We start from the raw sequence: 24484 nt of genomic DNA, 5'->3' as shown, positions 1-24484 counted from the left end.
ATGATAAAGGTTTGTGTACTAAAGATAAAAAACAACATAAGTTCTTAAAAAGCACAAGCCAGATGAAGATGCGAGTTCTGCTTTTTACTTTACACATGCTCATTCTTGGGAAGACGTGAACATAATCTGCTTAACTCTCACACACTATAAAGTACTTACCTGCTGGGAGAACCCACAGAAGAACTGATACAGGAACTGAGGGAAGATGAAACAAACATTCTGCAAAGATGAAAGAGAGAAAAACAACAAGAAGTGAAGAAAGTGATGGGCCAGTGACAGGTACAAGTGAAGCAGTTTCAAGAGCCTAAACATGCAACTATCTCAACATTCCTGTTTGTGGAGAGATTGTGCACTATGAGCTCACTGAGTGGGCCGAAACAAGTTGGCCTGCCAAAAAGGAAGAAAAAAAAAAAAACCCCACTGTTGGCAGGGCACTGCATGCTGTGGAAGCCGCCCACACCGATCATCACAGCCATGAATCCAGGAGAATGTTGCACAAGGGATTCATAAACCCAGCAATCTGTCAGAGTCGCTGAAAAATCTGGTTCTTTGTGGCTCAGTGTTTCGTTGGGAATTACCATAAAGTGATTAAAAGATGCGAGCCCCCGGAGCACACAACGATTTGTCTGGTACCTTGTAGAAGAAGTACTGAACGAGCTCAGCGATCCGAATGTAGTAGTAGTGGCCGTGAACAAGCAGCATCTTCTTCAGGTGCTTGAACTTCGGGATCGCATAGTCACTGTTTCTGGCTGCCTGTCGGCCTTCTTTACCCATGATGCCTTGGGGGAAAAAACAGTTTATTAACAAGAGTTTTAAAAATACCAATATTACATCCATTTAATGATGGTTTCCTGCTTCACTACATCTTTAGCATGACTCATCACCAAAGTTGATCATTTATTAGCAAATGGTTGTTTACTTGGACTATTACTGTAAAAAAACACAGACACTAATCCATGCTGCTTGATTTGTTCTCTTCTCAAATATCATTATCTGGCTTTCAAAATCAAGTAGGACTCTAATAAAAAAACGGTGCATGAATTATTGAGAGAATTAGACCATAATAAAAGGTGGCAACTGAACTCACCAATGCCTACATGTGCTTCCAAGATCATGCTGACATCGTTGGCTCCATCGCCAACAGCAAGGGTAATGGGGTGCTCCTTGGAAGCTTTGATTAGCTTCACAATCTGCCAAAAGGAAACAAAAACACTTTGATTCAAGTGGCTGTGTTAGTCAGGAAGTTCAGCTGTTCGGGGTATGTTTGAAAAAGCGTCTGTCACCTGTGCTTTCTGCAGCGGTGCCATGCGACAGCAGAGAACTGCGCTACAGTTGCGACAGATCTCTAGAAAGATCTCTCTGTAGTTGCCATGGCTGGTTCCCTCCTGGTTTGACTTTAATATTGCGGAGAGAGTGGCCCCATCGATAATTAGGCCGAAGTCCAGGCAGTCTACTGACAATCTAGAGGAACATACCGCAAATTGAACAACAAGAAGACTTACCTACACAACCCACAGACCAGAGCAAGAACAAGTACCAGAACGTGTTGTGCGAGTGCATTACTCCTTACCCGGATATGGAGCGTTGTCTGAGAACCGTCCTGTTCAGTTCGAACAGAATATCATGCAGGCTCTGCTCTTCCGTGCGTTTCTTGGTCAGCTCCAGGATCTGGGTGCTGTGACGGAACAGCTTGCTGGCGTAGCACGTAGCAGCAGCTGTTTCCATTTTGTCCCCCGTGAGGACCCAAACTTTTATCCCGGCCTTGTGCAGCGACTCAATGGTGTCTGCAGCTTTCTCTTGGAGCCTGTGCATCAATAAGTCAATAAGTGCTTCGGCCTCCGCTGAAGTAGGTTTCAGCGATCCATCTAAACTTCAGTCAATCCATTACCAACTGGTGATAACTTATCAATGCACGACCACCCCTGTCCTTGCCCACCAGCAGTTTATCTATTAGGAAATTAAACTGTCAAGCAGTTGATCAGTCCGGGTCGATACTGAAGTCTATTCAATTAGTGCATAAGATATTTCATATGCACAGAGAAAAAGAAACTAAAAGCAAAGCAATATTCACAATAAGTCACCAAAGAGAGCTCACACTGAATCTCTTCTGTCCTCCTAAGTCATGACAATCTTTGAAATGAGTTTTATGATTCATCAATCTCCCCAAGTGTCTCCCTGCTGCAGCAGAACCATCGCTAAATCTTTCCCTTCCATTTCCCCCCTTCATGCACCAACCTGTCCTCCACTGCTGTAGCACCCAGTAGGACAAAGTCCCTCTCAATGATGTCATAGGCCTGCGCCAGCCTCTGCTCCCTGTCCTGCAGGGCCAGCTTGGCTTCAGTCAGGTGATGACACGCCTCTTGATACTCGGACTGGGACAACCTTCGATAGGCGACGCACAGAGTCCGCAGCCCCTCCTGGTTTTAAAGTCAAGAGAGAGAGAGGAAGAGACACTAACAAATTAGTTGATGTGTTTCAAACTGTGAATATGGAGTATGAGCAGAGTCAGAAAGAATGAAATGCCAGTACAGCTGCTGATAAAGGGGAAGATGATGGTTTTCCACCAGCGGCTTTTTAACAGGAACACCAGGCATGTTAGAGGGGCCCCTGGAGGGCAATCTATTTTCCCCTCAGCCTTAAACAATCAATGGGTGATTTGCAATGAGATCTCAGCAGTCAAACTCCCTAAAGGAGTCCTGACTTGGAGGATGTACGCAAAGCAAACCATCCCCCCCTCCTGTAACTTTTGAGCTTTCTCAAACCAGTCTCTTTTTTTTAGTCTAAAATGAGCAAAGGACAGAAGTTGATGCAGCAAATATACAACGAAATGAGGCACCTTTGTTTTGGGACTGTCACTTTTTAAACCATGTGACACAAAAGTGTCAACCGTTTAGTTACGGCACATCACTACATTTAACATTTACTGTCAGAAGGGTATGCAAAGTGTTTTCAACGACTTACATATGTACTTTTAATTCAATTCATAACCTTTGATAATGTATAGGATTTTTGATGCATCACTGATGACAAAAAAAACAAAACTATTTGCTGAACACGTGACTTATGCATCCTTTCTCAACGCCTCCTCTTGGCCCTTTCTTATGTAGGTAAATCTTAAGAACTGGCACTTATGCACAGTTGTTGTGCTGCTGAGCATGATATCTGGGTCAACAGCAGGTGGGGGGGACCAAAGAGAAAATGAGGAGGCACATCTGCTTGAGTATTTGGGAGCAAAGCTGTTTTCAGACACAGAAAATGCTCTGATAATCCTGTCCAGCTCATTTTTAATATTACACATTTAGCTCACTACTGGAGCTTTTATACTTGTTCCCACATTTTGCAATTTAGGTGAGCAGTCTGTGGAGGCAGAATTTCACACCCATTTGCTCACTTTGAGTTCTCCAGACTATCATCTGCTTTATTTTCACATTAGCTCTTCTAGACGTTACACGGACTTTTCACAAGGCATGTGGCTAAGAATGAACTGATGTAAAAATTTCATATCATGATTATTGTGTCTACGTTTACTATGGTTATGTTTCTACTCACAATAATTTATAAATTACCACTGAAAACCTACGTTTTTGAACAAAGAATACAACCAGTAACATTCCTGTGTGTTCCTGCAGAATAAATGTCTCATTATTGATATTACTGTAACACTAATTGCCTTATTAATATTATTATAGGAGTATTATTTGTAGAGCTTGGCTAATTTTAAGCTGAGCTTCAGATAATATGAGAATAATTTTAACTTTAGAATTGTTTCATTACTTATTTTATCTGAGATCTGTGCTCTCAATACAGCTGTCACCCCTTTTTTAAAACGTGTTACTTTTTTCATGTGAAAAGCTAGAAAAACATATTGCTATGTGAATGTGATGGACCCTTGGACCCAGCCTACATCTCTGCAGGTCAAAATGTTCACTTACTACAGCATTCTGCTCCACCCGGGCTCTAACTTGCTCCACCTTTCCAGATACTACTCGTGGAAAAATGGACGAGTCTGCACCTTTACAGAACAGCAGGTACTCTCCTGAGAAGCCACACACATTTACACACACAAACACACAACCAGACACATCGTAAGCAAAGTGCAGGAACAGTCCAGCATCTTATCGTGGATTTATTGAGGATATTTTTGTTACACCGTGTAAGAAGATGTCTTACCTGAGCTCGACTTGACTATGACACTCATTCTCCTCCTGACAGAGTCGAAGTTCAGCACATGGAGTAGCTCAAACCTGAAGATGAGACAGTGTCAACATAAAACACACGATCCTTTTCTTGGCTTTCTAACCTTCTTTCAGGTACAGACAAGTAAAACTTGTCAAAATCAACAAAGTCCCCCATATGTGCTCTTCTGTTTCAGTGCCACTGAGGCTTTTCTTCGCAGTTCCTGGAAGAAAGCAGTCTACTCCTATTTTTAGCTGGTAAAATTCGGCTGTGTGCAAGTAAGTAATGTAAGAAAGATCATACTTTTAGAACTAGATTAGGTATTTAATGTTTGATCAGGCTTTTTAAGATGCCCGTTTGTCAAATACTGACTACTGCAAAACTGTTTCTATGACTTATTTTGAGAATTCCACATCTTATAAAGTGAACCACAATGAAGACTTGAAGGTTTGGAACTGTAATTAGGTACTTTTCTGACAGCTATAGCTGTTTGCACTTGCATTTATATTTTAGATTTGCCCCAAAAAGGTTAGAACAGCAAATGAAAGAGGACTTCAGAACCTTCTTTGTTCCAGTTCCTACTACAAATCACCTAAAGTGTTGAATCACAGCTAAACCCTCCCCTCTTGAGCTCTCTTGTGTTCCTAAAATAGCTCACAATTGTTGGGCCACTACTGAGAGTGATGTAGACCAAGGCTGCTTACGCAAACAGACTGCAACATATAAAAACATTAGAAAATTTCCATAATGCCTCTCTCCAAAGCGGTCTTACTTCCATCCTTTTTCATTCATCAGTTAAAGTGTTTCGATCTGACTTATTGGATCTGTTGAAGCTGCAGATTTCCAAAATCTTTGTGACCTTTTCTAACCTTTGATGAACATGTAGCACAAGCTGAGAGCTAATTCGTCAGCTGATGTTTGACCATAAGCCCATCAGCTGGATTAATCCTGCTTTATCTGCTGTGGTGTAACGACAAAAACGAGTAAACTAACCTTTCAATCTCATCATCTTTGTTGAGGATCTCCATGTAGCTGTCTTTCAGTCTCAGATAGGTGTAGCCCAGCCTGGAAAACAAGAGCAAAGGGAAATAATATTAATCACAGCGGGACAGAAAGTGTCGATGCTCGTGATCACTCATTTCTGACGAAGATGGAGAGGCTGACGCTGTTCTGGTGCACCTAACGCATGTGAGCTCACAGATATGCAAAACACAGCAAACATCTGACGAATAGCTTGGTATTGTGTACGTGTTATGGTGCTTCCCTGCGTTTTCTGCTAATGTGGATATACATATCACTTTATGTAGCTTTAAAACAAGAAGCTAATTTGGCTAAAGATATATTGTATTGACAGGTCATATTAAAGCATTGTTTGGGCCGGCACCCACGTTTTTTGTACAGTCCTGCATTTTTATTCAAGATTCAGATTTAATCTTTGCCAGCGTGGTGCTCTATTTGAAATTTTTAAAACAGAGCAGTCTATTCAACAATATTTTCACAACTGCATGTTTTTCCTAATATTGTGCATGTAACTACAGCCATTTTCACAAAACACTTTCAAGCAGGGCCTGAGGTGCTTTCTTCCTGTCAGAGTGATTTGTGTCAATGACTGAGGTGGCATGGAGGACTTTGCTGGGTTGACTGGTCCATCTGTGGCAATATCACAAAACCATATTGTAAAAAGATCTTAGAATAATAGATCAACATGACTATTAATCAGCAAAGTTAATTTTCTTAAACTTTATGTGTGTTAATCAGACATTAGACACTGACAAAGTGTTTTCCACCAAATACTAAATATGACAATATGTGTTTGTTAAATGTTAAACTAGACACCCCCCAAAACTGAAACAATACCTTACTACTTATAGATTGCAAAATAATATCCTGTTATATTGTGGTTACCGTTTCATTCCTTCTACCAAAGCTACTTCATCTGGTGAGGAGGAGATGTAGAAGGAGGTGGGCCTGCCCTGGTGGATGCCCCTCTTGATGCCGTCCACCGTCTCCTCCTCCTTCACCTGCACCGTGTGACACAGACACAGCGCCCGGAAAAACAGATCCTCGTATTCCTGCAGACACACATAAATAATTCTTCTTTCTTTCAGTGTTCAGCTGCATTAGTTTCCTCACTTTCCTTGACAATTTTTGTACTAGGTTTTAGTCACTAAAGCAGTATTTTTTTTTTTTTGCAATTTTCTCAGAAAAACCTGCAATGATGCACTCTTGCTGATCATGCTGACACCACCGTGTTTTTTCTTCCTATTTAAAATTCAAACTTATCCTCGATTCTACAGCAATAAATGTAAGACTCATCACTTTTCTAAGTACCTGAGAACAATTCCTCTCTAGGTAATACAAAAGAAAGAAATCTTTATAAGAAAAAGGCTTTGTGTATGTAGAAGTCTGATTATTGTGTAAAACACACAAACTTACTCTTCTGTATCCTCCAGGAGAGGAATCGATCATGTCTATGCTGGAGGCAGCGCTGAGGATTTGACCGTTGCAAATTGCATGTGGGATGTAGACGTTGCCATCAACGCAGCATTCAATAAACTCCATGTTGTTCTCAGTCAGAGTGCCGGTCTTATCAGTAAACACGTACTCCACCTGACAGGGAGGCAGAGACGGGGTACAGTGAGGGTCTGTTTACACGAAAAAATATCGATGTAAATGTCGAGTCTTTTGTGTGTTCAATGACAAACCTGTCCCAGCTCTTCATTTAGGTCGGAGGTGTTCACCTGAGCTCCCTGTCCCAGCTCTTCATCGAACATCTCCTCATCCCAGGTGATGAAATAAGAGCCTAGAAATTTCTGCATCTCCACCGTGACATACATGGAAACTGGGATGATGTAATTAAACAAGACCATGAAGGCCAGGAAGTCCGTGAAGGCTCGGATAACCTGGAAACAAGTAGGACCGACGAGACCGTTTTAGATCAGTCGTACGTGGTCAAGATTTTGTTTTTAAAACTCGGAGGGTTTTAAGACAGACCACGTGGCGCTGGCGCTCAATCTCAGTCCTGTGGTTGTACCAGGGTTCGTCTCGGTCAGGAGACCACTGCCAGGCGTACTTCAAGACAGTGTTTATCACAGCTTTACTAATCAAGATGCACAAGTACACAATCAGAAAGGCGTTCATGGACCTGCAGAGAGTGACAGAGCAGAGACGAGTCAGTACCATTAACGAGACCTCGGAGAACAAACAGCTTCAAATCATCAGAGCCGAGCCATTAATCTTACTTCTCAACAGCGGAGCGCTTCTGAGATTTCGACTGGTAATTAAGTGCCATCTTGGTCTCCATGCCAGTGTAGACAGCCACAGCTGAGGGAGAGAAAACAAAAATAAACATCGTAAAAATCTTTACATAAATATTCAAGAGACAGGCGCAAATTGAAGTTAATAAAAATACCATAAATATGTTGTGTATTCTTCAGCGTGGCTCCTCTGAGAAGCAAGTTTTCAGCTCCAAGTGTTCTGCAAGAAGAAAACAGATTAGAAGTTGTTTTTATTCGAAAACTAACTAACAACGTTAATTTATTCTGATGAATAAACGAAGCTTTTCCATAAAATATACAAGAAAACTACCAGTACAAACACACAAAGAATACACTCGTAGCACACCCACCTAGAGATGGGCTCCTCTTTGTCCTTGTAAATGTTGATGCGTCCCACAAATCTGGAAAAAAAAACAAAAAAAACAACAGACAACAACATTAAATCAAGATGTACAAGGCTGTAAGGTCAGATCTTGCAGCAGGTCTGTGTGTAATGAGGAGACACTCACTTGTAGAGGTCAGGCTGTGGTTGTTCACATTCAATAGTGGCATGTAGCGAGTCCACCTCCTGCTCCGTTCGAAAGGCCATGGTATCTGGTACAGCATAATAGGTCTGAGACAGAAAGGTGTAGAAAAGGGAGAACAGAGGAAAATGTCACCAACACAGCCACTATGAAGCCGGGGTTTATTTGGCGTCTCAGCCTCGGCAAGTTTGTTTCAAATGACACAAAGAATCTGGGAGAGCAGCAAATGAGCTGCTGGAGAGTGTTTCCACGGGTCAGAAAGAGGACGGCAAGAGGCCACTGTGAGGGCACGACTGGGGAGGATGGACGACATAGTGGAAAATATCTGGAACAGTGTGTGTTTGAGCCATATATAAGGTCAAGTAAATGGCGTCAAAGATTGTCAGTAGGTGAAGGTGTGAGATGTGTTGATGAGAACCTTTTTTTTTATTGCTGATCATTTTTCCTGATTAGCAGCTGCTATAAACAGTAAAAATCCCATCAGTTTGCCTGTTCAATGCCTGAAATAAACATAAATTTCGAATTTTAAAGGAGGGTATTACATGCTCAAATTTAAAGTGGCATTAATACACCTTTACCTGGGATTGAACCAGCAGCCCTCTGACTGGGGTGCATCTGTACTTGAATGCCTTTTATTTTCCTGTTAAAAGGGACTCACTCCTTTCCACTGTCATCAATGTGCTCAGGATGGGGGATTGCAACAAAGTAAAAGTTCACTGCAATCTGCGGGCTTTCTTAGATAGACGTTCCTGAGTGTTTGGCTAAATGTTGAGGATGCTTTTCAAGAACTGAGGTTTAATTTCATTAAGACCTCAGAAAAACGTTGTATAAAAAGTGGTATTTCATGTGTCCTTTACAGACATGCTGTTTGTGACTGATTCCACTGCTAAGTAAGACTGAAAAAATGACACAAAAAGCAAATTTGTCACATCAAACTAATTTTGGTTTTTAAAAAAAGCCCCCCCCCCAAAAACAGTATGAGCTCATTGAAAAATGTTTGAAATGAACTGCACATTTTCTGGAATGATGAGAAGATGTCTTACTTGACAATATTTTTACTGTTTTTGTTTTTTTTATTAAATGTTTTAAAAACCCCATACAAATCAATCATATGAGGATTTGCTTTTCAAAATACATAATGTCTATGATCCAACCTGCCTGGGAAGAGTGTTATTGTTTTCTTTTGCTGATACAGACGTAAATAGATTTTATACTCTTACATAACAGGCATTGTTCTGTGACAGCAGGGATGCACTGTTGGGTTAAAGAAATGGATTAAATTTGTGTTTTTTGGTGCTTTAAAAGCTCTTCCGTGTAGCCTACTACAAACCTACTGTAGCTTTTTTTCACGTGGCAATTTAAAATCAAGTTTAATGCAGGACTGAATCAAAAAGTCCTCCACTTATCCTGGCACCTTGTGACTCGACTCCCCGTCAAGGCTGGTGGTGGTGACGTAGCAGATGCCATCGTATCGGCTGGATGAGAGAAAGATGAGGTCACAGGGGAAAATCTCATCCTCTCTTACCATGACAATGTCGCCCACCTTAAAGAAAAGGACACACATGGCAGCTTTCCAATCAATAATAAAGCAGGTATGGATAAGACAAGTATTAAAAACCGAACAGAAACACCTCCAGGTCTGCTCATCCTTTACCATTTCGTTTTTTTTTTTCCCCAAAGGATTGAGAAGTTGCATAACAGATTATGCGAGCAGAGCAGCTTAAACTCTAATAAATCCCGTCTCCACGGTGACCGTACACATGACACGCTCTTTGATTTCATATGATTAATATATTCATCATTATTCCTACTCCCAGTTCACACTCTAATCCTTGCTGTTTGATGTTTGGAAGAGACAGACCTTGGTGCAGAGAGAGACTGCGGTGCAGACAAAAGGAAAAATGTTAAAATAAAGACGGCAAGGACACAGTGATGAAAAAGCAAGGGTTTTTAGAAAAAAAGTATGCATTCAAGATGTCTCTCAACTAATGAAATTCACAGAAAACTCCTGCAATGGTAACACAAACTCTGTTTGTTCTCTGCAACCTTTTAATGCTTGGCAGCTGAACTGAAGCTGTATTTTCTGAGCTGACCCTCAACGTCCCACACAGTCTCTGCACGCTCACAAATGAGCAGCAGACACAGCAGAAACGAGATGTTTCAGCACTCATTACGTACCTGCTGACAAAATGGTGTTACAGGACTAAAATATAGTGGACTGAATCAATGGGTCTGCACAGGAGGTGATGAGTTAGATCAGTCACATTATACAGCCGGACACTGTTTTCATTAAATGCCTGGATGGAGGAGGAAAGACATCTGCGGAGAAGATAGCCAGCTGCTGCGCAGGAAGGCGGTTCATCCATTCGTTTTTCTCCGTAGAATGTTGACATTTATTGCCTTCATCAAGGCTGCCATAAATACAACCAAACATAATTAACAAGTGTCTTATTACTCCAACTTCTGACTGGTTCTTATTTACAACAAGTACTGCACGTCTTAGTTTTGAGTTACTACTTGTGGATAAACAAATTTAACATGGACTACCGAGTTCACCTGGATATCAACATGTCACCGATATCAGCTCACGAATGGTTAGCACTGACTGAGACATTTAAATTAAGTCAAATTTGGCCTTGTTGTGACCAAATCACAGCTGGGAGAAGATCATCTAAGCTTGTTAAAGAAGGATCAAGTGTTAAGTTTTTGCTAAAAAAAATAAAAAGTATGAATCAGAGCTGCACGACATTAGCGAAATATGCAACTGCAATATTATTGCTGAATACTGTGATGACATTATCAAATTGTAAAAAAAAAAAAAAAAACCTGACTCCTCTCACAGTTCTCTCCTTGTGTTTCATAATTTCAGCCACTATTATCTAAACCAGGTGTGGGCATCAAGAGCAGCATGAGTCCATTGAATTGGTCAAATACATTATTGACACACAGAGCGTGAACTGATTGTCGCCGAAAAAAATAACAGCCCATAATTAATTAAAGTTTTTTGCAATACTGGTTTTACACAGATGATAACAAACTCCCTTTAGAATAAATGCAGTAATTACACCGTGCAGTTTTTCTGCAAAGGCAGCTTTTCTGGCCAACAAAAGATTCTTCTCCTTGCCTGCATAGTAGTGCCGTTATGTGTGGAAGCAACAAGCAGAATAAAGACAAAAAGTAAAAGCATCTTTAAACTGAAAATCCTAATCAGATCATTTACGTTGTTGTTAAGCCACTGGGTGGGCATTTCTTATAAGAAACTGCTTCATCTTTGCTTTCTAAAAAAGCCACTGAAGTCTCCACGCTCAAGTAATTTTACACCCCAGAACAAGAAAGTTGCTGCTCTATCCTACTTCTGTCTGAACTGGTTAAACTTCTGCATGACTTTGCTGTCGTGACACATCTGACCAATCCCATTAGCTGAAGAGCAGCAACTCCAGTGCTCCAAATGAAAAAATAACTATTTGGCTATTACTTGACTATATTTAGAGCACTCCTTCAGCTCTCCAAATTTTATTTTTATGTTTTTCTTTTTGGTTTCACAAGAAAATGAGGAAAAAAACAGCATATTTTAATGAAATCTTCAACTCTTAGCATTAAAAACAACACCACCAATTATGTTCCCCTCTACAACAATTGTGTATTTACTTACACAGCATTGTGGGAAGGTAAACAACTTTAAGCAGGCAAGAGGTTATGGAAAGGTTTCATCCAAATAGCGTTTAACCCGACCCTGTACTTCCTTTGGTTGTTTACCAAGGGTTTTTGAGGGCAGATTTGAGAGCAACTCATGTATTAAATTACACTAAAGCCATAAAAAAGATGGGCTGAGTGAGTGTGGAAAATTACATTTTAACTGAGACAACTTCTGAGTGCAACCATCAGTTTATAGAGATGGTAATCGTGCTTAAACTCATTATCAAATGCTTGCAATACAGATCCCGTAAACAACTAAATAAAGAACCCTTTCTAAGATGGCAAAAAAAAGCTCAATGACAAAATCTTAGTACTTTTTAGCAGCCTAAAGAGGTCTGATGTTATTTAAATAACTCAATCAAGGCAAAGGCTGACTCACTTTTGCATCAGAATGACAAAAGTCAACATTAAAGAACGATGACAGAAACAACATGACTCATGAAACGCATCACAAGACCCTTGCGTGACGCACCAGGGAGCAGCGTACTACAGTTTCAGCGCAATTAATCGGTAGGACAAACAAGGGAGCCCAAGTTAGAGAACACTGCAGAGAGGAAAAGAGGGAGTGAGAGCGACAGTTAAAAAAAACAAAAAACAAAAAACGTGAGCATTGCAGCAGTGCAGCAGTGTTGCTTTGTGGCCTCAGGTGCACCACTGGTCTAATGAGGCCATTCTTACCCGTAGTTTGTGACTCTGCGTCCTCACCACCTTCCCCTGCTGCACCACGTCCACCGGACACTCGTTTATGGAGCAGTCAGCCTTGTGTCTGAGCCAGTCCTCATAGCCCTGAGAGAGTCGCGAGAAAGGAACAGAAAATAAGTTTATAAAGGGGAAAAGAAGACAGGGCAAGAGAGAGAGAATAAAAACCTTTGTGCAGAGTATTGAGGCATAGCTTGAGATCAAGAAACACAAAGAAGGAGGTGATGGTTCTACTCTGGAATTAATTAGCATTGATCTCTTTTCGCTTGCTGACCTGTTTCCTATATTTCTAGTTTTAGATTAATGTTCCTGTAAACCTCAAGATTCCTTTACTAGAACAGCTTCATCTATCACTGATAGCACCCAATTTCTCTGTAGCGGGAGATGCACCTCTTAGAGGCTCAAGTGATTAACAGAGGAGAGCATTCATTACCATATTTCTCACATCACCAGACATATTCAATAGTGTGTCCTCCCACTGCAGGAGGAATGTGTACGTACAGATAATAGAGAAGCTGTTTGGTAGAGAGTGTGTGTGTGTGTATGTGTGTGTTCATCGCAGACCAGAAGTTGTTGTTTGAGGCAATGTTTCCCAGAGATCTGAGCATGTTTGTTTGTGTCCTACCTGTTTTATAGCGGTGACAGTGATAACAAAGAAGAGGGGCAGGCCGCTGGTGACTGGGCTGGTGGGGGTGTCGATGATAAGCTGCAAGGGAGAAGGGAGAAGGGTGTAGATTGGGGGAGGGTGAAGAGGGGACAAAAGAAAAAGGAGTTGGGTGGAGGGGTTCAGAGAAAGGCAAGGCTGAGGTTGTAAGTGCAGCTTTGGTTACAGCTTTAAAAAAATCAATGGACTTTCATTTCTTAAAGGAATTCATATTTTTATTTCATGCCACTAAAATCATCTTATGAAGAGAAGCAACAAACTTATAGTTGTTTTGGTCCATCCTTGTCAATGATGCATGATCTCATGCATTACTGCGAGATCTTGCAAAATGTGTTACAGCTTGGAGTATGTTTTGTTATTGACTCTAAGATACCACATTAAGTTTTAGTTTAATATCTATAAATTTGACTAAATTCTAACCATTTATGTGTTACCTAAGAGTTTTTAGCTGAGGCAGCCATATAAATTTGTTTGACTCCAAAATAGTGGTCAGATAGTGATCAACAAATGTACAAACACATGCAGCTAAATATATTTTTAAAGGTGATTAAAAACAAGGAGAACATACACTGTGTTTCATTATTACAGGACAGATGAGCTAATGGCTAGTCAGAGCGGGGCCAAGACCAAAGTCATAGGACAGCAATAATCTGTTCTGGTCTTGGCCTAACTTAGACTAGCCTTCAAATCACCAGTCTGGTCAGAGTTACACTTTATTTCTCCAAACTGAGTTGGTTTAATGGGTACCTATGACAGGTAAGATATTAGTTGTTTATAAACTTTCCACAGAAAGAACTCTGCTTCCAAAGATATAAACTATAATTTTAAAACAAATTGCGGAGAAAAAAAAGAGAGAAATATCCCACATTTTTTGAAAATCCACTAACACAGCAGACTAAAGTTAATCTATATGAGCTGTGTAACAAATTACAGATATGTTTGTTACGCAGACTTATCTAAGAAGTGTTTTAAGGATTTTATTTATAATAATAATAATAGGAACAGGAAGTTACTGGATGATGTACTGTATTTGTTGCACTGTCTCAAGCTTACTTTAACAAATCAGACGACAAAACAACTAGAGCCATTTAATGACATTATAGAACAAAAACTGATTTAGAATTACTTAAAGGTTCAAGATGTGTTTGGACAAATAAAGAGTGCATTTTCTGTTTCTCTGTTCCGTTTCTGATTAAACAGGTGGGAAGTCACTGCAGCTTTCCATTTTTGATGAAACGCTTACCTGGACCAAAAATATGACCAAGAAATAGAAGTTGGCGATCCTTCTGAACTGCTCGAACAGATTCTTGGGGATGAAGTTCCAAAAGGTGTACTGTGGGACAGAGTGGCAGGAAAATTACTATCGAGACCGAAACAAAGAAGGAAACAATGGCACATCACAAACGCCCTCCTCTCTAGAGAAAACCGAGATGCACAGCCTCACAAACGCAAGACAAGTGAATTGTATCCTTCTCAAAAACAACGTGACAGAGGAGATTACATGGCTGTCTGAATATGAAACAGAAGAACAGCGAGATGCCAAAGTATGCTGTGGCACTGACTGATGCCCGCTCACCTTGGAGGAGACGATGCGGTTGTCGGGATAACGCTGAGGGATGTAGGCTTCAGCTCCCGGAGGAGGTTCTTTATGTCCGATGTACACCGTCCGACTGTCCACCCAGTTCTCCTCCCCCACACACTGTCAAAGAAATGGACAAAAATGGAGTTAAATCTAACTGTTCAACTGCGATTACCCTGATCTACTTGTTATAGTTTAGCTTATACAGCTGGGTGTCAAACACAGTCTCCAACATTTTACCAAGAAGCTAAAGTCTGAGTGAAACCAGGATTTTAAAACATGAAACGGGAACGGTGTTGGTACTCGTGCTCCACTGGATACAGCCATGATCGTCCAGAAGAGTAGGATAAATATTTTTTGTTCTAAGTATTATTAAAGCTCATGTGTGGAAACTTGATTTTTCACATTTTCAAACTAAAATTTGAGATATGTGTTGTGTGCAATTGTTAGAAATTAAATCAAACAGAGTTAATGAACAGGAAAAGCATCAAATTAGACAACAAAGATAAAAAAAACATTGGGGAAAAGCACATGTCCTCATTAATCCTCATAAAAAGTTTTTCCTCAATTATTGAGGAATTATCAAGGTTTTTAAATCGCCAATGTACAAACATTTTCCTCAAACTAAAAATTATAGCTAAGGATGTTAAACAAAACTACATTAGAAAACCTCAGCTACTTTTTAAAACAAGCAAACCTTTCATTAAAGACAGGTCAGACTGAAGGATGACATTTTTGATAAAAAGTGTTGGCAGGATCAGCTTTTAGTTACAGCAGAATTAAGTTTTTCTTTATCTTTTCAAATTTTCCATTCTTCACCTCAAGAACAGTGCATTTTATATTTCAATAAATTAATATCAATTCAGTGCCAAACAAAAGAAAACACACTGAATCCCATGCATGAGAGCTGCTTTCTTGCATATAACATCCAGGCAGGGACAAACTGAATTTGTTCTGGGAATTAGTGCTGCAACGACTAACCCCTTCTGGCCTTTCATTAAACACTTTTACACTATTGTGACAAAAGAACTCAATAGACAGAAATGAAAAAACAAGAATCAGAGGACACAAACACCTAAATCTGTGGCCTATGTGTGGGCAGTAAGAGAGCGTAGCCTTGGGGAAAGCAGCCTGTCTGACGCAGCGTAAAAAAGTGATTACCATCACGAAAAGTGTTGACCATTTGCAGAAAAGTTCTGGGAGGAAAAAAAAAAAGCTTCAGTGCTTTAAATATGATCAATATTCTGACACAGTTGTAGCCAAGAACACAAATGACTTACTATTATTATGTGTAATGAGTTTTCAGTGAAGTATTGTCTTATATTATTAAGGTTAGACACGGGATGAAAAAAGGTTGCTAAAACATCCCTGTGAAATGAGCAAACTGAAACCTTACTTAGTGGAATCACAGATCTTAACTCGGCTTCTGTTTATCAACAGGCACTTGGCAGTGTGGTAAAAATAGACATGTAGTCAGTGCCGTTAGCTGACTGAAGACCCCCCCGAAGCTTTGGTGGAGGCAACATGACCCTGAGAGACGCTGTGGAATGAAAAAAAAAAGCGAGGTGGAAACCAACTAAAGGGCAGCAAGCAACAGGAGCAGGAGACAGAGGAGGGACAAACTGCATGTGTCACGCCATGACATAAATAAAGTGAAAAGGGCAAACAAGGAGGAAAACAAAATGTGAAAGAAAAACAAACAGATGGACAATAAGCCACACAGCTCAACTGTTTCTTGAGTCGACAGCATTTACTTCTTCCCGTCTCTTCTTCTCGAGCCTTCCCAATTCTGTGATTCCACCATTCATCCCCTCACATTTCTACCTCTTTTGTTCCCGTCACCTGGCAGCAAGTGTCTCACCATGACAGAGTGTGACTGCAGAACAGGGAACAGAGGGAAACACAGAGACTGCATTGTGGTTGGCTGTTATCTGATCATTAATCCCCACTGATCTGTATCAACTCTCATCCCCCTGTTCCCTTTTCACTCTACTGCTCCATCAGACTAATTGGCTCGACGGTTGGTCACAGGACATGGAGGCTTTGTCTTTATTAACAAAAGAGGCTGTTTTTACATCATTATCAATCATCGGTAATGACACGACGTATTGGATAACAGCAAAACATCCCACCACTGCAGCTTCCTTACAGCACTGTGGCGTGCTCTCTCTCCAGCAGCTAGTTTGCTGTCTGAACTCAGGATCTAGAAAAGGAGAACAGCAGCAGGCCGGCTATTTCTAAAACTGGAAATGGGGCTATAAAAAGCCATAAGAGTATTTCTTATTTTGGAAGCGATATTTTCACACTATATATGCGTTTGCGATTCCTTAACTCCACAACCCTCAGCAGCAATAAGATGGTACACATTTTCATCATGAAATAAGGGTTTTAAGTTAATTTAGCTCAATAAAATGCATCTAATGATTGTTTTCACAGAGTTTGTTTCAAACCTGTCCAGTGGTTCATGAGATATTTCGCTAATAGGACAAATGAACCCGCTGCACACACAAACACAGGCAAAAGCACTGTCGGTGGCTGGCGATGACAAGTCACTGTCCACCCAGGAAGGTCATATTTTCATGCTGTCTCCACGATGTAGCTCATCTCTATCACAGAGTTGCAAAAAAAAGATATATATCATTAACTTCCTCCGCTGTTCGTCCATCAGGGGCAGGGGTTATAGCCCATTTTCGATGTGTCTTGATGAGAACATGAACAGTTCTGAATCGATTTTTTAAAAAGTTAAAAATAGATTTTTATTCAACGATAATAATGTCGTGAAAAATGGTAAAGGAGGAACTCTAAAATGCAAAAATGAAGAGTGCGCACAACAAAGATGCGACCGAGGACTACAAGCAGCATCTTCTGCATTGAAAGCCAGTGTTTGGAAGTGCTTTGGCTTCTATGAAGTTAAAGCGGAAAATTACAATCACAAGAGCCACATTATGTGCAAGTTGTGCACACAGTCCCATGTGTGTTGTTGCTGTCACTTGTTAAAGTAGTATCTGGGCTGTGACTGTTCGAGAATAGTTGGTGAACAACGTCTGAAAGGGTCTCCACAATGTGTCAAAACATTTGCAGGGGTTATTAATAAAATATTAAATTAGAAAAACTGCACCAAATGTGCCTTTTTTCATTTCAAAAGTGCACAACAGAACGTCAACTCATAAATGTGGGGCGTCTGCCAAGTGGGCTGAGGCTGGTACAATGTGTAACAATAATGTGCATCACCTATAATACAGTTTATACAGTTTCCTAAGCCATAAACACAAAACTGGGTTGTGATTTTAAAATGAATAGTTGTGAAAAACGCAGTTGCATGGATTGCTGTTCGTTTGGTCACAAACCCTCAGATATCAGAGTTTCAGTTCTTACACGTTATGTTCGGACATCTGTTTCCACTCTTGTTACTAATGTCACTGTACACAGTATTTTGATTATTTTCTTCATTTGGTTCCCAAAATCTTGTTTGAATGAAAACTGCTTTATACTGCATAGGACAGAGAAATTTTATGCTCAGGATTTTGTTTGGAGTGTGATTATGGATTGTTTTATAATTGCATCACAGCCCTCTGAATCATAATCGAATTGAATCACGAGCTGCCTAAAGATTCCCACCCCTACGGTCCACGCTTCACTGTAGACGAACGCCGCATGTTGAACAAGGACGACTCTTTAAACCACACGTCAAGTTCTCTCTGACTGACAATTCACTTTAATCAAATTCTCACATTAACACAGGACGCATTTATACAAAAGTGTTATACAACAATAATGGGCAGGATGTGGACTCAACTCATCATTTTAACTTTTGGTGTGACGGCCAAAATGGTTCCGTGATTTCGTCACACAGACGAGCCGCTCTTTAAGTTCACAAACACGCCAAATCGGTTGGCTGTGTCCCGCCACAGTCTGTGCTCACACAGATAAAGCCCAGAGCAGAACCATAGGAAGTCTGCGCATAAAATGTGTTGATATCTCCCATTCTGAATCCAACGGCCAGCTGGTTTCACACACCATCTGCCTTCACTACATCACATCATGAAGTCACAATGATGTCTTGCCCTTACACATACTGACAGCTTCAGCTCTGTGATTACTTCACTTGGTGGCTCAGAGATGCAGCTGTAGCAGGTTGACTTCAGTCCTTATGCCACTTCAGTCTTTACATACGTCATAACAAGATGAGAAGAAAGCACGTCAGGTCCAGATTAGCCCCATTTAAAATAAAACAATAAATCATTCTTTTTTTCCCCCTTTTTCTTTCAGACGGATGCAATGGATCAGTAAAACGCACCACAATATAAGCTAGGACTAAATCTAACTTGTATTTTTGCTTTAGAGGTTCAATGTCAGTTCTTCAGTTTCCAATTTTACCTTTTCAGCTTTTAACCTGATCAGATATCCAGCAAGTCAGCACAACAAACAAGGAAACTGCTAAGGTAAGAGAGCTATGACTTACAGACTTAGCACAAAGATAATTTACAAGTTTCAGTTGAAAATAAAGGCCACCATTTTCCTGGAACCCACTGACAGCCCTTCCCAAGCCCAAAGCCACTGACAAAAAAAAAAGTATAGAGAAGAGCAGATGGAGTTTATTGACCTTATTTTGTGCTCAAACCAGTAGCTTTCCTAATGCTCAATGTTGTAATTGTATTTTCATGTTTGGGATTAGTACCATTATTCTGTTTAGCACCATTAGCGACAACAACTGGGGGAAGAAGAAAAACCTTTTCAAAAACCTGGAGTGTTTCAAACATTATGATCTGACCTGCAATCGTAGGGTGCACCACAACTGCATTAGCCAAAAGACAAAGGATCAGATAATAGCTCCCTAAAAAGGAATAATAGTCCAGAATATTATAACTAAACACCTTTCCACTGTTGAAATACTGATAAGCGTTTATACTTCTGCAGTTTCAGTGCATAAAACACGGGTCTTTGGAAGTGGGAAAATCCCTTCACGTTGTCAGAAACGCACTGCGCTCTGGACAAAAATGATTCGTGTCGTGCTGTTTCTTGAATTAAAAACTTCAGATGGCTTTCACAATGCTGTGATCTCATATGCAAACGTGTTCAAATGACACAAACATTTCCTGACGTTCATTATACGAGCTGAAAACTGAATGTGAACGACTTTGTGGAAATGGACTGTTTGACATGGAGGTCAGGATCGTAAGCGGTCCTGTTTGGTTCTCTCTGGATGTGGTGATGGTTTGGGTTACCAGAATTAAATCCTGGGTCAGTTCATTTGCTTTGCTAGCACAGCGACTGGATGCAGCTTGTGTCGTGTGGATCATGTTCAAAGAAAACCCAAGTGTTTACGGTTCGGCGCAGTATTGTTAAGATCTTCTCGGTGCTTTTATTTAGGCTCAAACAGGATGTTTTTATGACTCCATTCTTTGAAGAAAATCTCTCTCTTTTTCTTTTCTTTTATTAAGAACGAAACGTATATTTATTTGCTAGACATATAAGAAAAGAAGTCTTAGCTCTGGGGCTCTTTTGTCAACCTTTAGTGACAAAAACCACCCAAAGCCATGATGACGCATCCAACTTAATACCTGTGACAAAATCAAAGGCTCAACATGAAAAGAAGACTTTTAAAAGATAACATTTGTATTCGGGTGATGTCCCAGCTCCCTCTCCCACTTGACTCGCCGTGATCCAACAGTTACATAAGTCTTTAATCCAGCTGTGCCACTTCTCCTCTTCACTCCCTCTGCTCTCTCCTTTTCCTCCTGTCACCGTAATCTGCATTCCAAACAGATTTTTTTTAGTTTTTCCCCCTCCACATTTGACGTCGACATTACTAACACAGGCTCGAAAATGGCTCTGAAATAAAAAAAACAAACTTTCTGTTCTGCCATCGGAGTTTAAGGTCGTTACGGGAGCCTGCACTTTAGCTGAAAGACCATTTTCCTTGACATTAACAGAAGCCAGCAGGAAAAGCTCAGGTCTGACACACATCATGTGTGCTTTTGTCACCTACAGTTGGTGTCTCTCCAGCAGGGACCCAGCACCACGGGGTGCAGCAGACAGAAATAGACTGCCCTTAACAGTTTGTAGCAGTGAGTTGTCATGTCGCAAACAGGAATGCAGCAGGCAGCGTTCTGGCTTTCAACACATGCCAGCGGACTCAAAGAGCTGGAAAGCTGCTGGGAACCTTTCTTAAGCCCGTCGGCACGCTGGCACCTGCTGGCACTTCTTTGATCAAAGAGAGAGGTCTCGAACCTTTCTCCTCTCTCAGCTGATTCTGTGAAAGGTCTCAGCGGGCGCGCGTTTCATCTAAAGACGAGATGTAAAGAAGGCTCATTATGAAGGCAGACGCGGGAAGGTAAAGCTAAATATAAGGGGACGTGGAGGTCAGTGTGCAGATGTAAAATTAAAATGTTCTAGACCGGCACACTTCGTATTTGGATCATGACCTCATGCGGTTCTCACTGTTCGCGCCACTCTTTGGCGTCACGCTACCGCTAATATTACCAGACACGTAAAGGGCACCTAAGAGAGGGGAGTGGAAACACGCTGTACACACACACACTGACCCACTGCCACAGAAAAACACACACAAAACGTCTACACAACTTAACTTAGTTCAAAAAACACAGGCAGACATTTTACTGATAAATGTAATTATAAATAAAACTCCTTCCTGGCATATCCTAATGCAGGGCTGGCTTCTTTCTGGCTTGAGACAAAACAAACATAAGTTATCATACAGCTAAATATTCCATTTATGCACCTTCGGTGCATTAAAAATAAAAACAAATGCAGTTTGTTTTACTCCATAGGCTCAATATGCTTGTATAAAAACAAACAAACAGGCATTTATGAAGAAAAAAAGCACTGCCCCAGAGACATTCTTTGATTCATGTTGTTATCCTAAAATAAGAAACAAAACTACAGCTACGAAGTACCATAAACATGCCTCACATCTGTTCTATCTACGTCTTTAAAATTCATATACATGCTGCTCTTACAACTTTGCAGTTCTACTTCTTGTAATAACATCAAACACTGATGATTGTCCTTAATAACTTTTTAGAGTTACTTAAGAATTAGAAGTACTGTGCAGATAGCAAACTTTAAGTACACTACAGCCCAGTTAAGAATGTGTGCTGATTTGCTATTTTTTGCTGTAATTTATAAAGTGTATGAATATTGAACTGTTATATTTATGAGTCAAATAAATAGTCAGCTACCTAAATCGAACATTGGGTGCCCCAATTCCTAAAGATCGCCATAAGACTCGGGAAAAACCCTGGCTGATCAACCTCTCTGACAAAGTTAGGAAGGTTGTGCTGCTTTTCATGAGAAATTAGATACAGCGAAAGTGTCTGTGAACAAAAGCAAAGCAAAGCAAAGCTGCTCTAACCTGCACAAAACAACCGATAACGCGACATTTCTCTATCGAAACAATGCATCATCAGCAAGGTGATAATAAAAAAACATGTTACAAAGTGAAAGGCATACTCTAACTAAATTAGAGGAATATCCTTTAATGGCTGAAGTAGATTTTCTAATTCACTGCTGGACGGCTTTTGGGCTGTGACCTTGTTGGGAAGAGACTATTCTCTCGGCCTGAAAAGGCTTACACGCGTTGCTTATCACATTTTAATCACCTTGCATGATGTAATGTTTGCTCTACAATGTAGACTCATTATGGGAGCAGCTGTTCTGAATGTGGCAGGGTTAACAGAAGGCAATACACCTTCAGGTAATAGAGGTCCAGAAAGCCTGCACATCATCCATCCCTCAAATTGTAAATCAATATCCTGAGAATTTAAGCAATGATTAATACCTCGCCCGGCTCAGCGAGCCAACGGGGATGCAGAGGGAAAAGGGTGAGGGATGTGTGTGTGTGTGTGTGTGTGTGTGTGTGTGTGTTGGGGGAGGGAGAGTTCGGTGACCCACATGCCTCCCTCCTCACTTTTGATTTCCCCTGATATTAGCTCTGCTCGAGCATCACTCAAGCTCCCTGTCACCCCCCCCACCGCGCCTGTACACGACAATTTGTAGAAAACAAAGCACAAATGAGCTCACGTTCGCAGCACCTGAGCCGGCAGTATGAGCAGGTGTGAGAAAACGAAGGGGCGCGGGCCTGTCACAGTTGGTTCCTCGTGGGCACCTTCCTCCCTTTAATTCAGCCACCCATCCGAGCAGCTGCTTCCTGTCCTGCCAGATAATTAGAAGCTCCTGAGGGCAGCGGCCCGTTCACACCAGGCCCTCCATGTGATCTGGGTAACATTTTCAGGGCGGCTGTGAGAGCATTTCAAACAAACCTGGTGTCGGTGTGATCTGCACAGACCCTAACCTGGAAAGTTTCTCTTCATCTGGAACTGAGTGCAAGTGCCTGGCCTGGCTCTAATTGGAATTTCTCCCCTTGAATACTAAGAGGGCAGTTCAGTTTAAGTGTACTGTGGGTCAGATGAGTTCATCTCTATTCAACACAGTCACCACTGTAACTGTGGCTGCTGGCACATTCTCCACTCAGCTCCACACACACACAAAAAAAAATAAAAACACACTGTAGCAGGGCAGCTGATCAAGTGCATTCCTGCGGAGGAGCAGAGTTATTTGTCACCCTATGGACGGACAAGAAAGAGCACTTTAACACGGACTGCACCACATGCAAACACCAGAGGTTGGTGACAGAATTGACAGACGGCGGCCCTTACGTATCTGGTGATGATATTCCGGAGCAGGCTGAAATCCATCCTTCATGCAGCTCCGGCGGTGACTAAAACTGCGCGACAGAGACGTTCAGCTCTCTCTGGGTCTTCGTAAACGCTACCTAATGTGGATCTTTCCATCTGTGTCCATCGCTCACTGCCTCCGCCGCCGCCGTGTCTGTGATGCAGAGATGAGCAGCGGTCTCCCAGTCACTCCTCCGCTCGGATTTTCACGGCATCCCTGGAGGAAGAGCCATGACAACAACCTTTAGTCTCACGCCGCCGGCGGCATTGTAAAGGAGCTCCCCGCCGCTCGCAAGCCACCAGACCTCCGGCTCGTCGCGTCGCAGATTCGGCGTCTGAAACAAAATGTTTTATTTCCCCCGCTTCCCCTCACGGGAGAGGCGCCTTCGCGGTGACTGCGTGTTTGTGCGCAGCTCAGCGGCAACAGCGGCGGCCCCGAAGCGTCCACAGCGCGCGTCAGATGACTGCGCGGCGCATGCGCACTGACGCTCCCAGCGTCCTAATAAATTTGAATACAACAAACGCAGAAATAGTGGAGCCTAGAAAACATGTCCATACTACTACTACTACTACTACTAGTAATAATAATAATGATAAAAAGAAGATCCCTAATTAAAGAGAAAGTGCTAAATTACAAACGTATTCTTGTCAAAATGGATAAATTTGTTGTTGTATTGCTACTATTGATATTATTAGAGGCTGAATAACTCTTCCAAGTTGTGACAGGAAAGATAGAAAATAAGACCTTTTGTCTGCACTATTCCACCTAAATCCAGACTCGCTTTGCTCAACTTTTCAGTTCAAATTTCCCTAAATAAAAACACAGCCTGTTTTCTTAAACTGTAATTTTCCCTCTCGTTTGCATCAAAGACAAAAAATAAAAAGACATGTCATTTGCACATACTGATTGATAACTTTACATGTGTTCTACTGGTGCAAAGACCCAGAGGGTTTTTTTTTTTCAGTGTCAGCCTGCCAGATTATCACAGCTGCTTTGAACTGTAGGCAGGTTATTTCAAATAACAGTATAATGAGACATGCTGGAGAACTTTCGAGAATTTTAGAAATTTATGCAAAATGTCATGTGAAATATGAGCAATTGAAAGGAGTTCTCCACATGTAAACCACTACGGAAACATTTATACTATATGCTTAAGTTTTAATGCCCTAGA

At 41.1% G+C, this 24484-nt stretch overlaps 1 protein-coding gene across 4 annotated transcripts in view; it reads right to left on the bottom strand.

Moving 5' to 3' along the window:
- The window catches only part of LOC108232474 (probable phospholipid-transporting ATPase IH), a 32903-nt gene extending 9145 nt beyond the window's left edge, over positions 1 to 23758 (bottom strand). For 3 of the 4 annotated variants that reach the window (XM_017410296.3, XM_017410297.3, XM_017410298.3), the window contains exons 1-23: positions 23295 to 23752; positions 14614 to 14736; positions 14281 to 14370; positions 12999 to 13079; positions 12353 to 12460; positions 9393 to 9521; positions 7964 to 8067; positions 7805 to 7855; positions 7589 to 7653; positions 7419 to 7500; positions 7171 to 7321; positions 6882 to 7079; positions 6613 to 6786; positions 6082 to 6248; positions 5170 to 5241; positions 4171 to 4244; positions 3933 to 4036; positions 2236 to 2417; positions 1571 to 1804; positions 1284 to 1461; positions 1088 to 1190; positions 634 to 779; positions 160 to 219 (exon numbers count right to left, since the gene is read on the bottom strand). In XM_017410296.3, coding sequence (XP_017265785.1) covers positions 160 to 219; positions 634 to 779; positions 1088 to 1190; positions 1284 to 1461; positions 1571 to 1804; positions 2236 to 2417; positions 3933 to 4036; positions 4171 to 4244; positions 5170 to 5241; positions 6082 to 6248; positions 6613 to 6786; positions 6882 to 7079; positions 7171 to 7321; positions 7419 to 7500; positions 7589 to 7653; positions 7805 to 7855; positions 7964 to 8067; positions 9393 to 9521; positions 12353 to 12460; positions 12999 to 13079; positions 14281 to 14370; positions 14614 to 14736; positions 23295 to 23333 — 2715 coding nt within the window. In that variant the 5' untranslated portion in view covers positions 23334 to 23752. Of the gene's footprint in view, positions 1 to 159; positions 220 to 633; positions 780 to 1087; positions 1191 to 1283; positions 1462 to 1570; positions 1805 to 2235; positions 2418 to 3932; positions 4037 to 4170; positions 4245 to 5169; positions 5242 to 6081; positions 6249 to 6612; positions 6787 to 6881; positions 7080 to 7170; positions 7322 to 7418; positions 7501 to 7588; positions 7654 to 7804; positions 7856 to 7963; positions 8068 to 9392; positions 9522 to 12352; positions 12461 to 12998; positions 13080 to 14280; positions 14371 to 14613; positions 14737 to 23294 lie in introns of all 4 variants that reach the window. The other variant, XM_017410295.3, reaches the window with a different exon arrangement.
- Positions 23759 to 24484: the final 726 nt, after the last annotated feature.

This window comes from Kryptolebias marmoratus, linkage group LG6, assembly GCF_001649575.2.
Source record: "Kryptolebias marmoratus isolate JLee-2015 linkage group LG6, ASM164957v2, whole genome shotgun sequence".
Classification (NCBI taxonomy): Eukaryota; Metazoa; Chordata; class Actinopteri; order Cyprinodontiformes; family Rivulidae; genus Kryptolebias; species Kryptolebias marmoratus.
The sequence above is the reverse complement of the archived record's forward strand: the minus strand, read 5'-3'. Positions and strand labels throughout refer to the sequence as shown.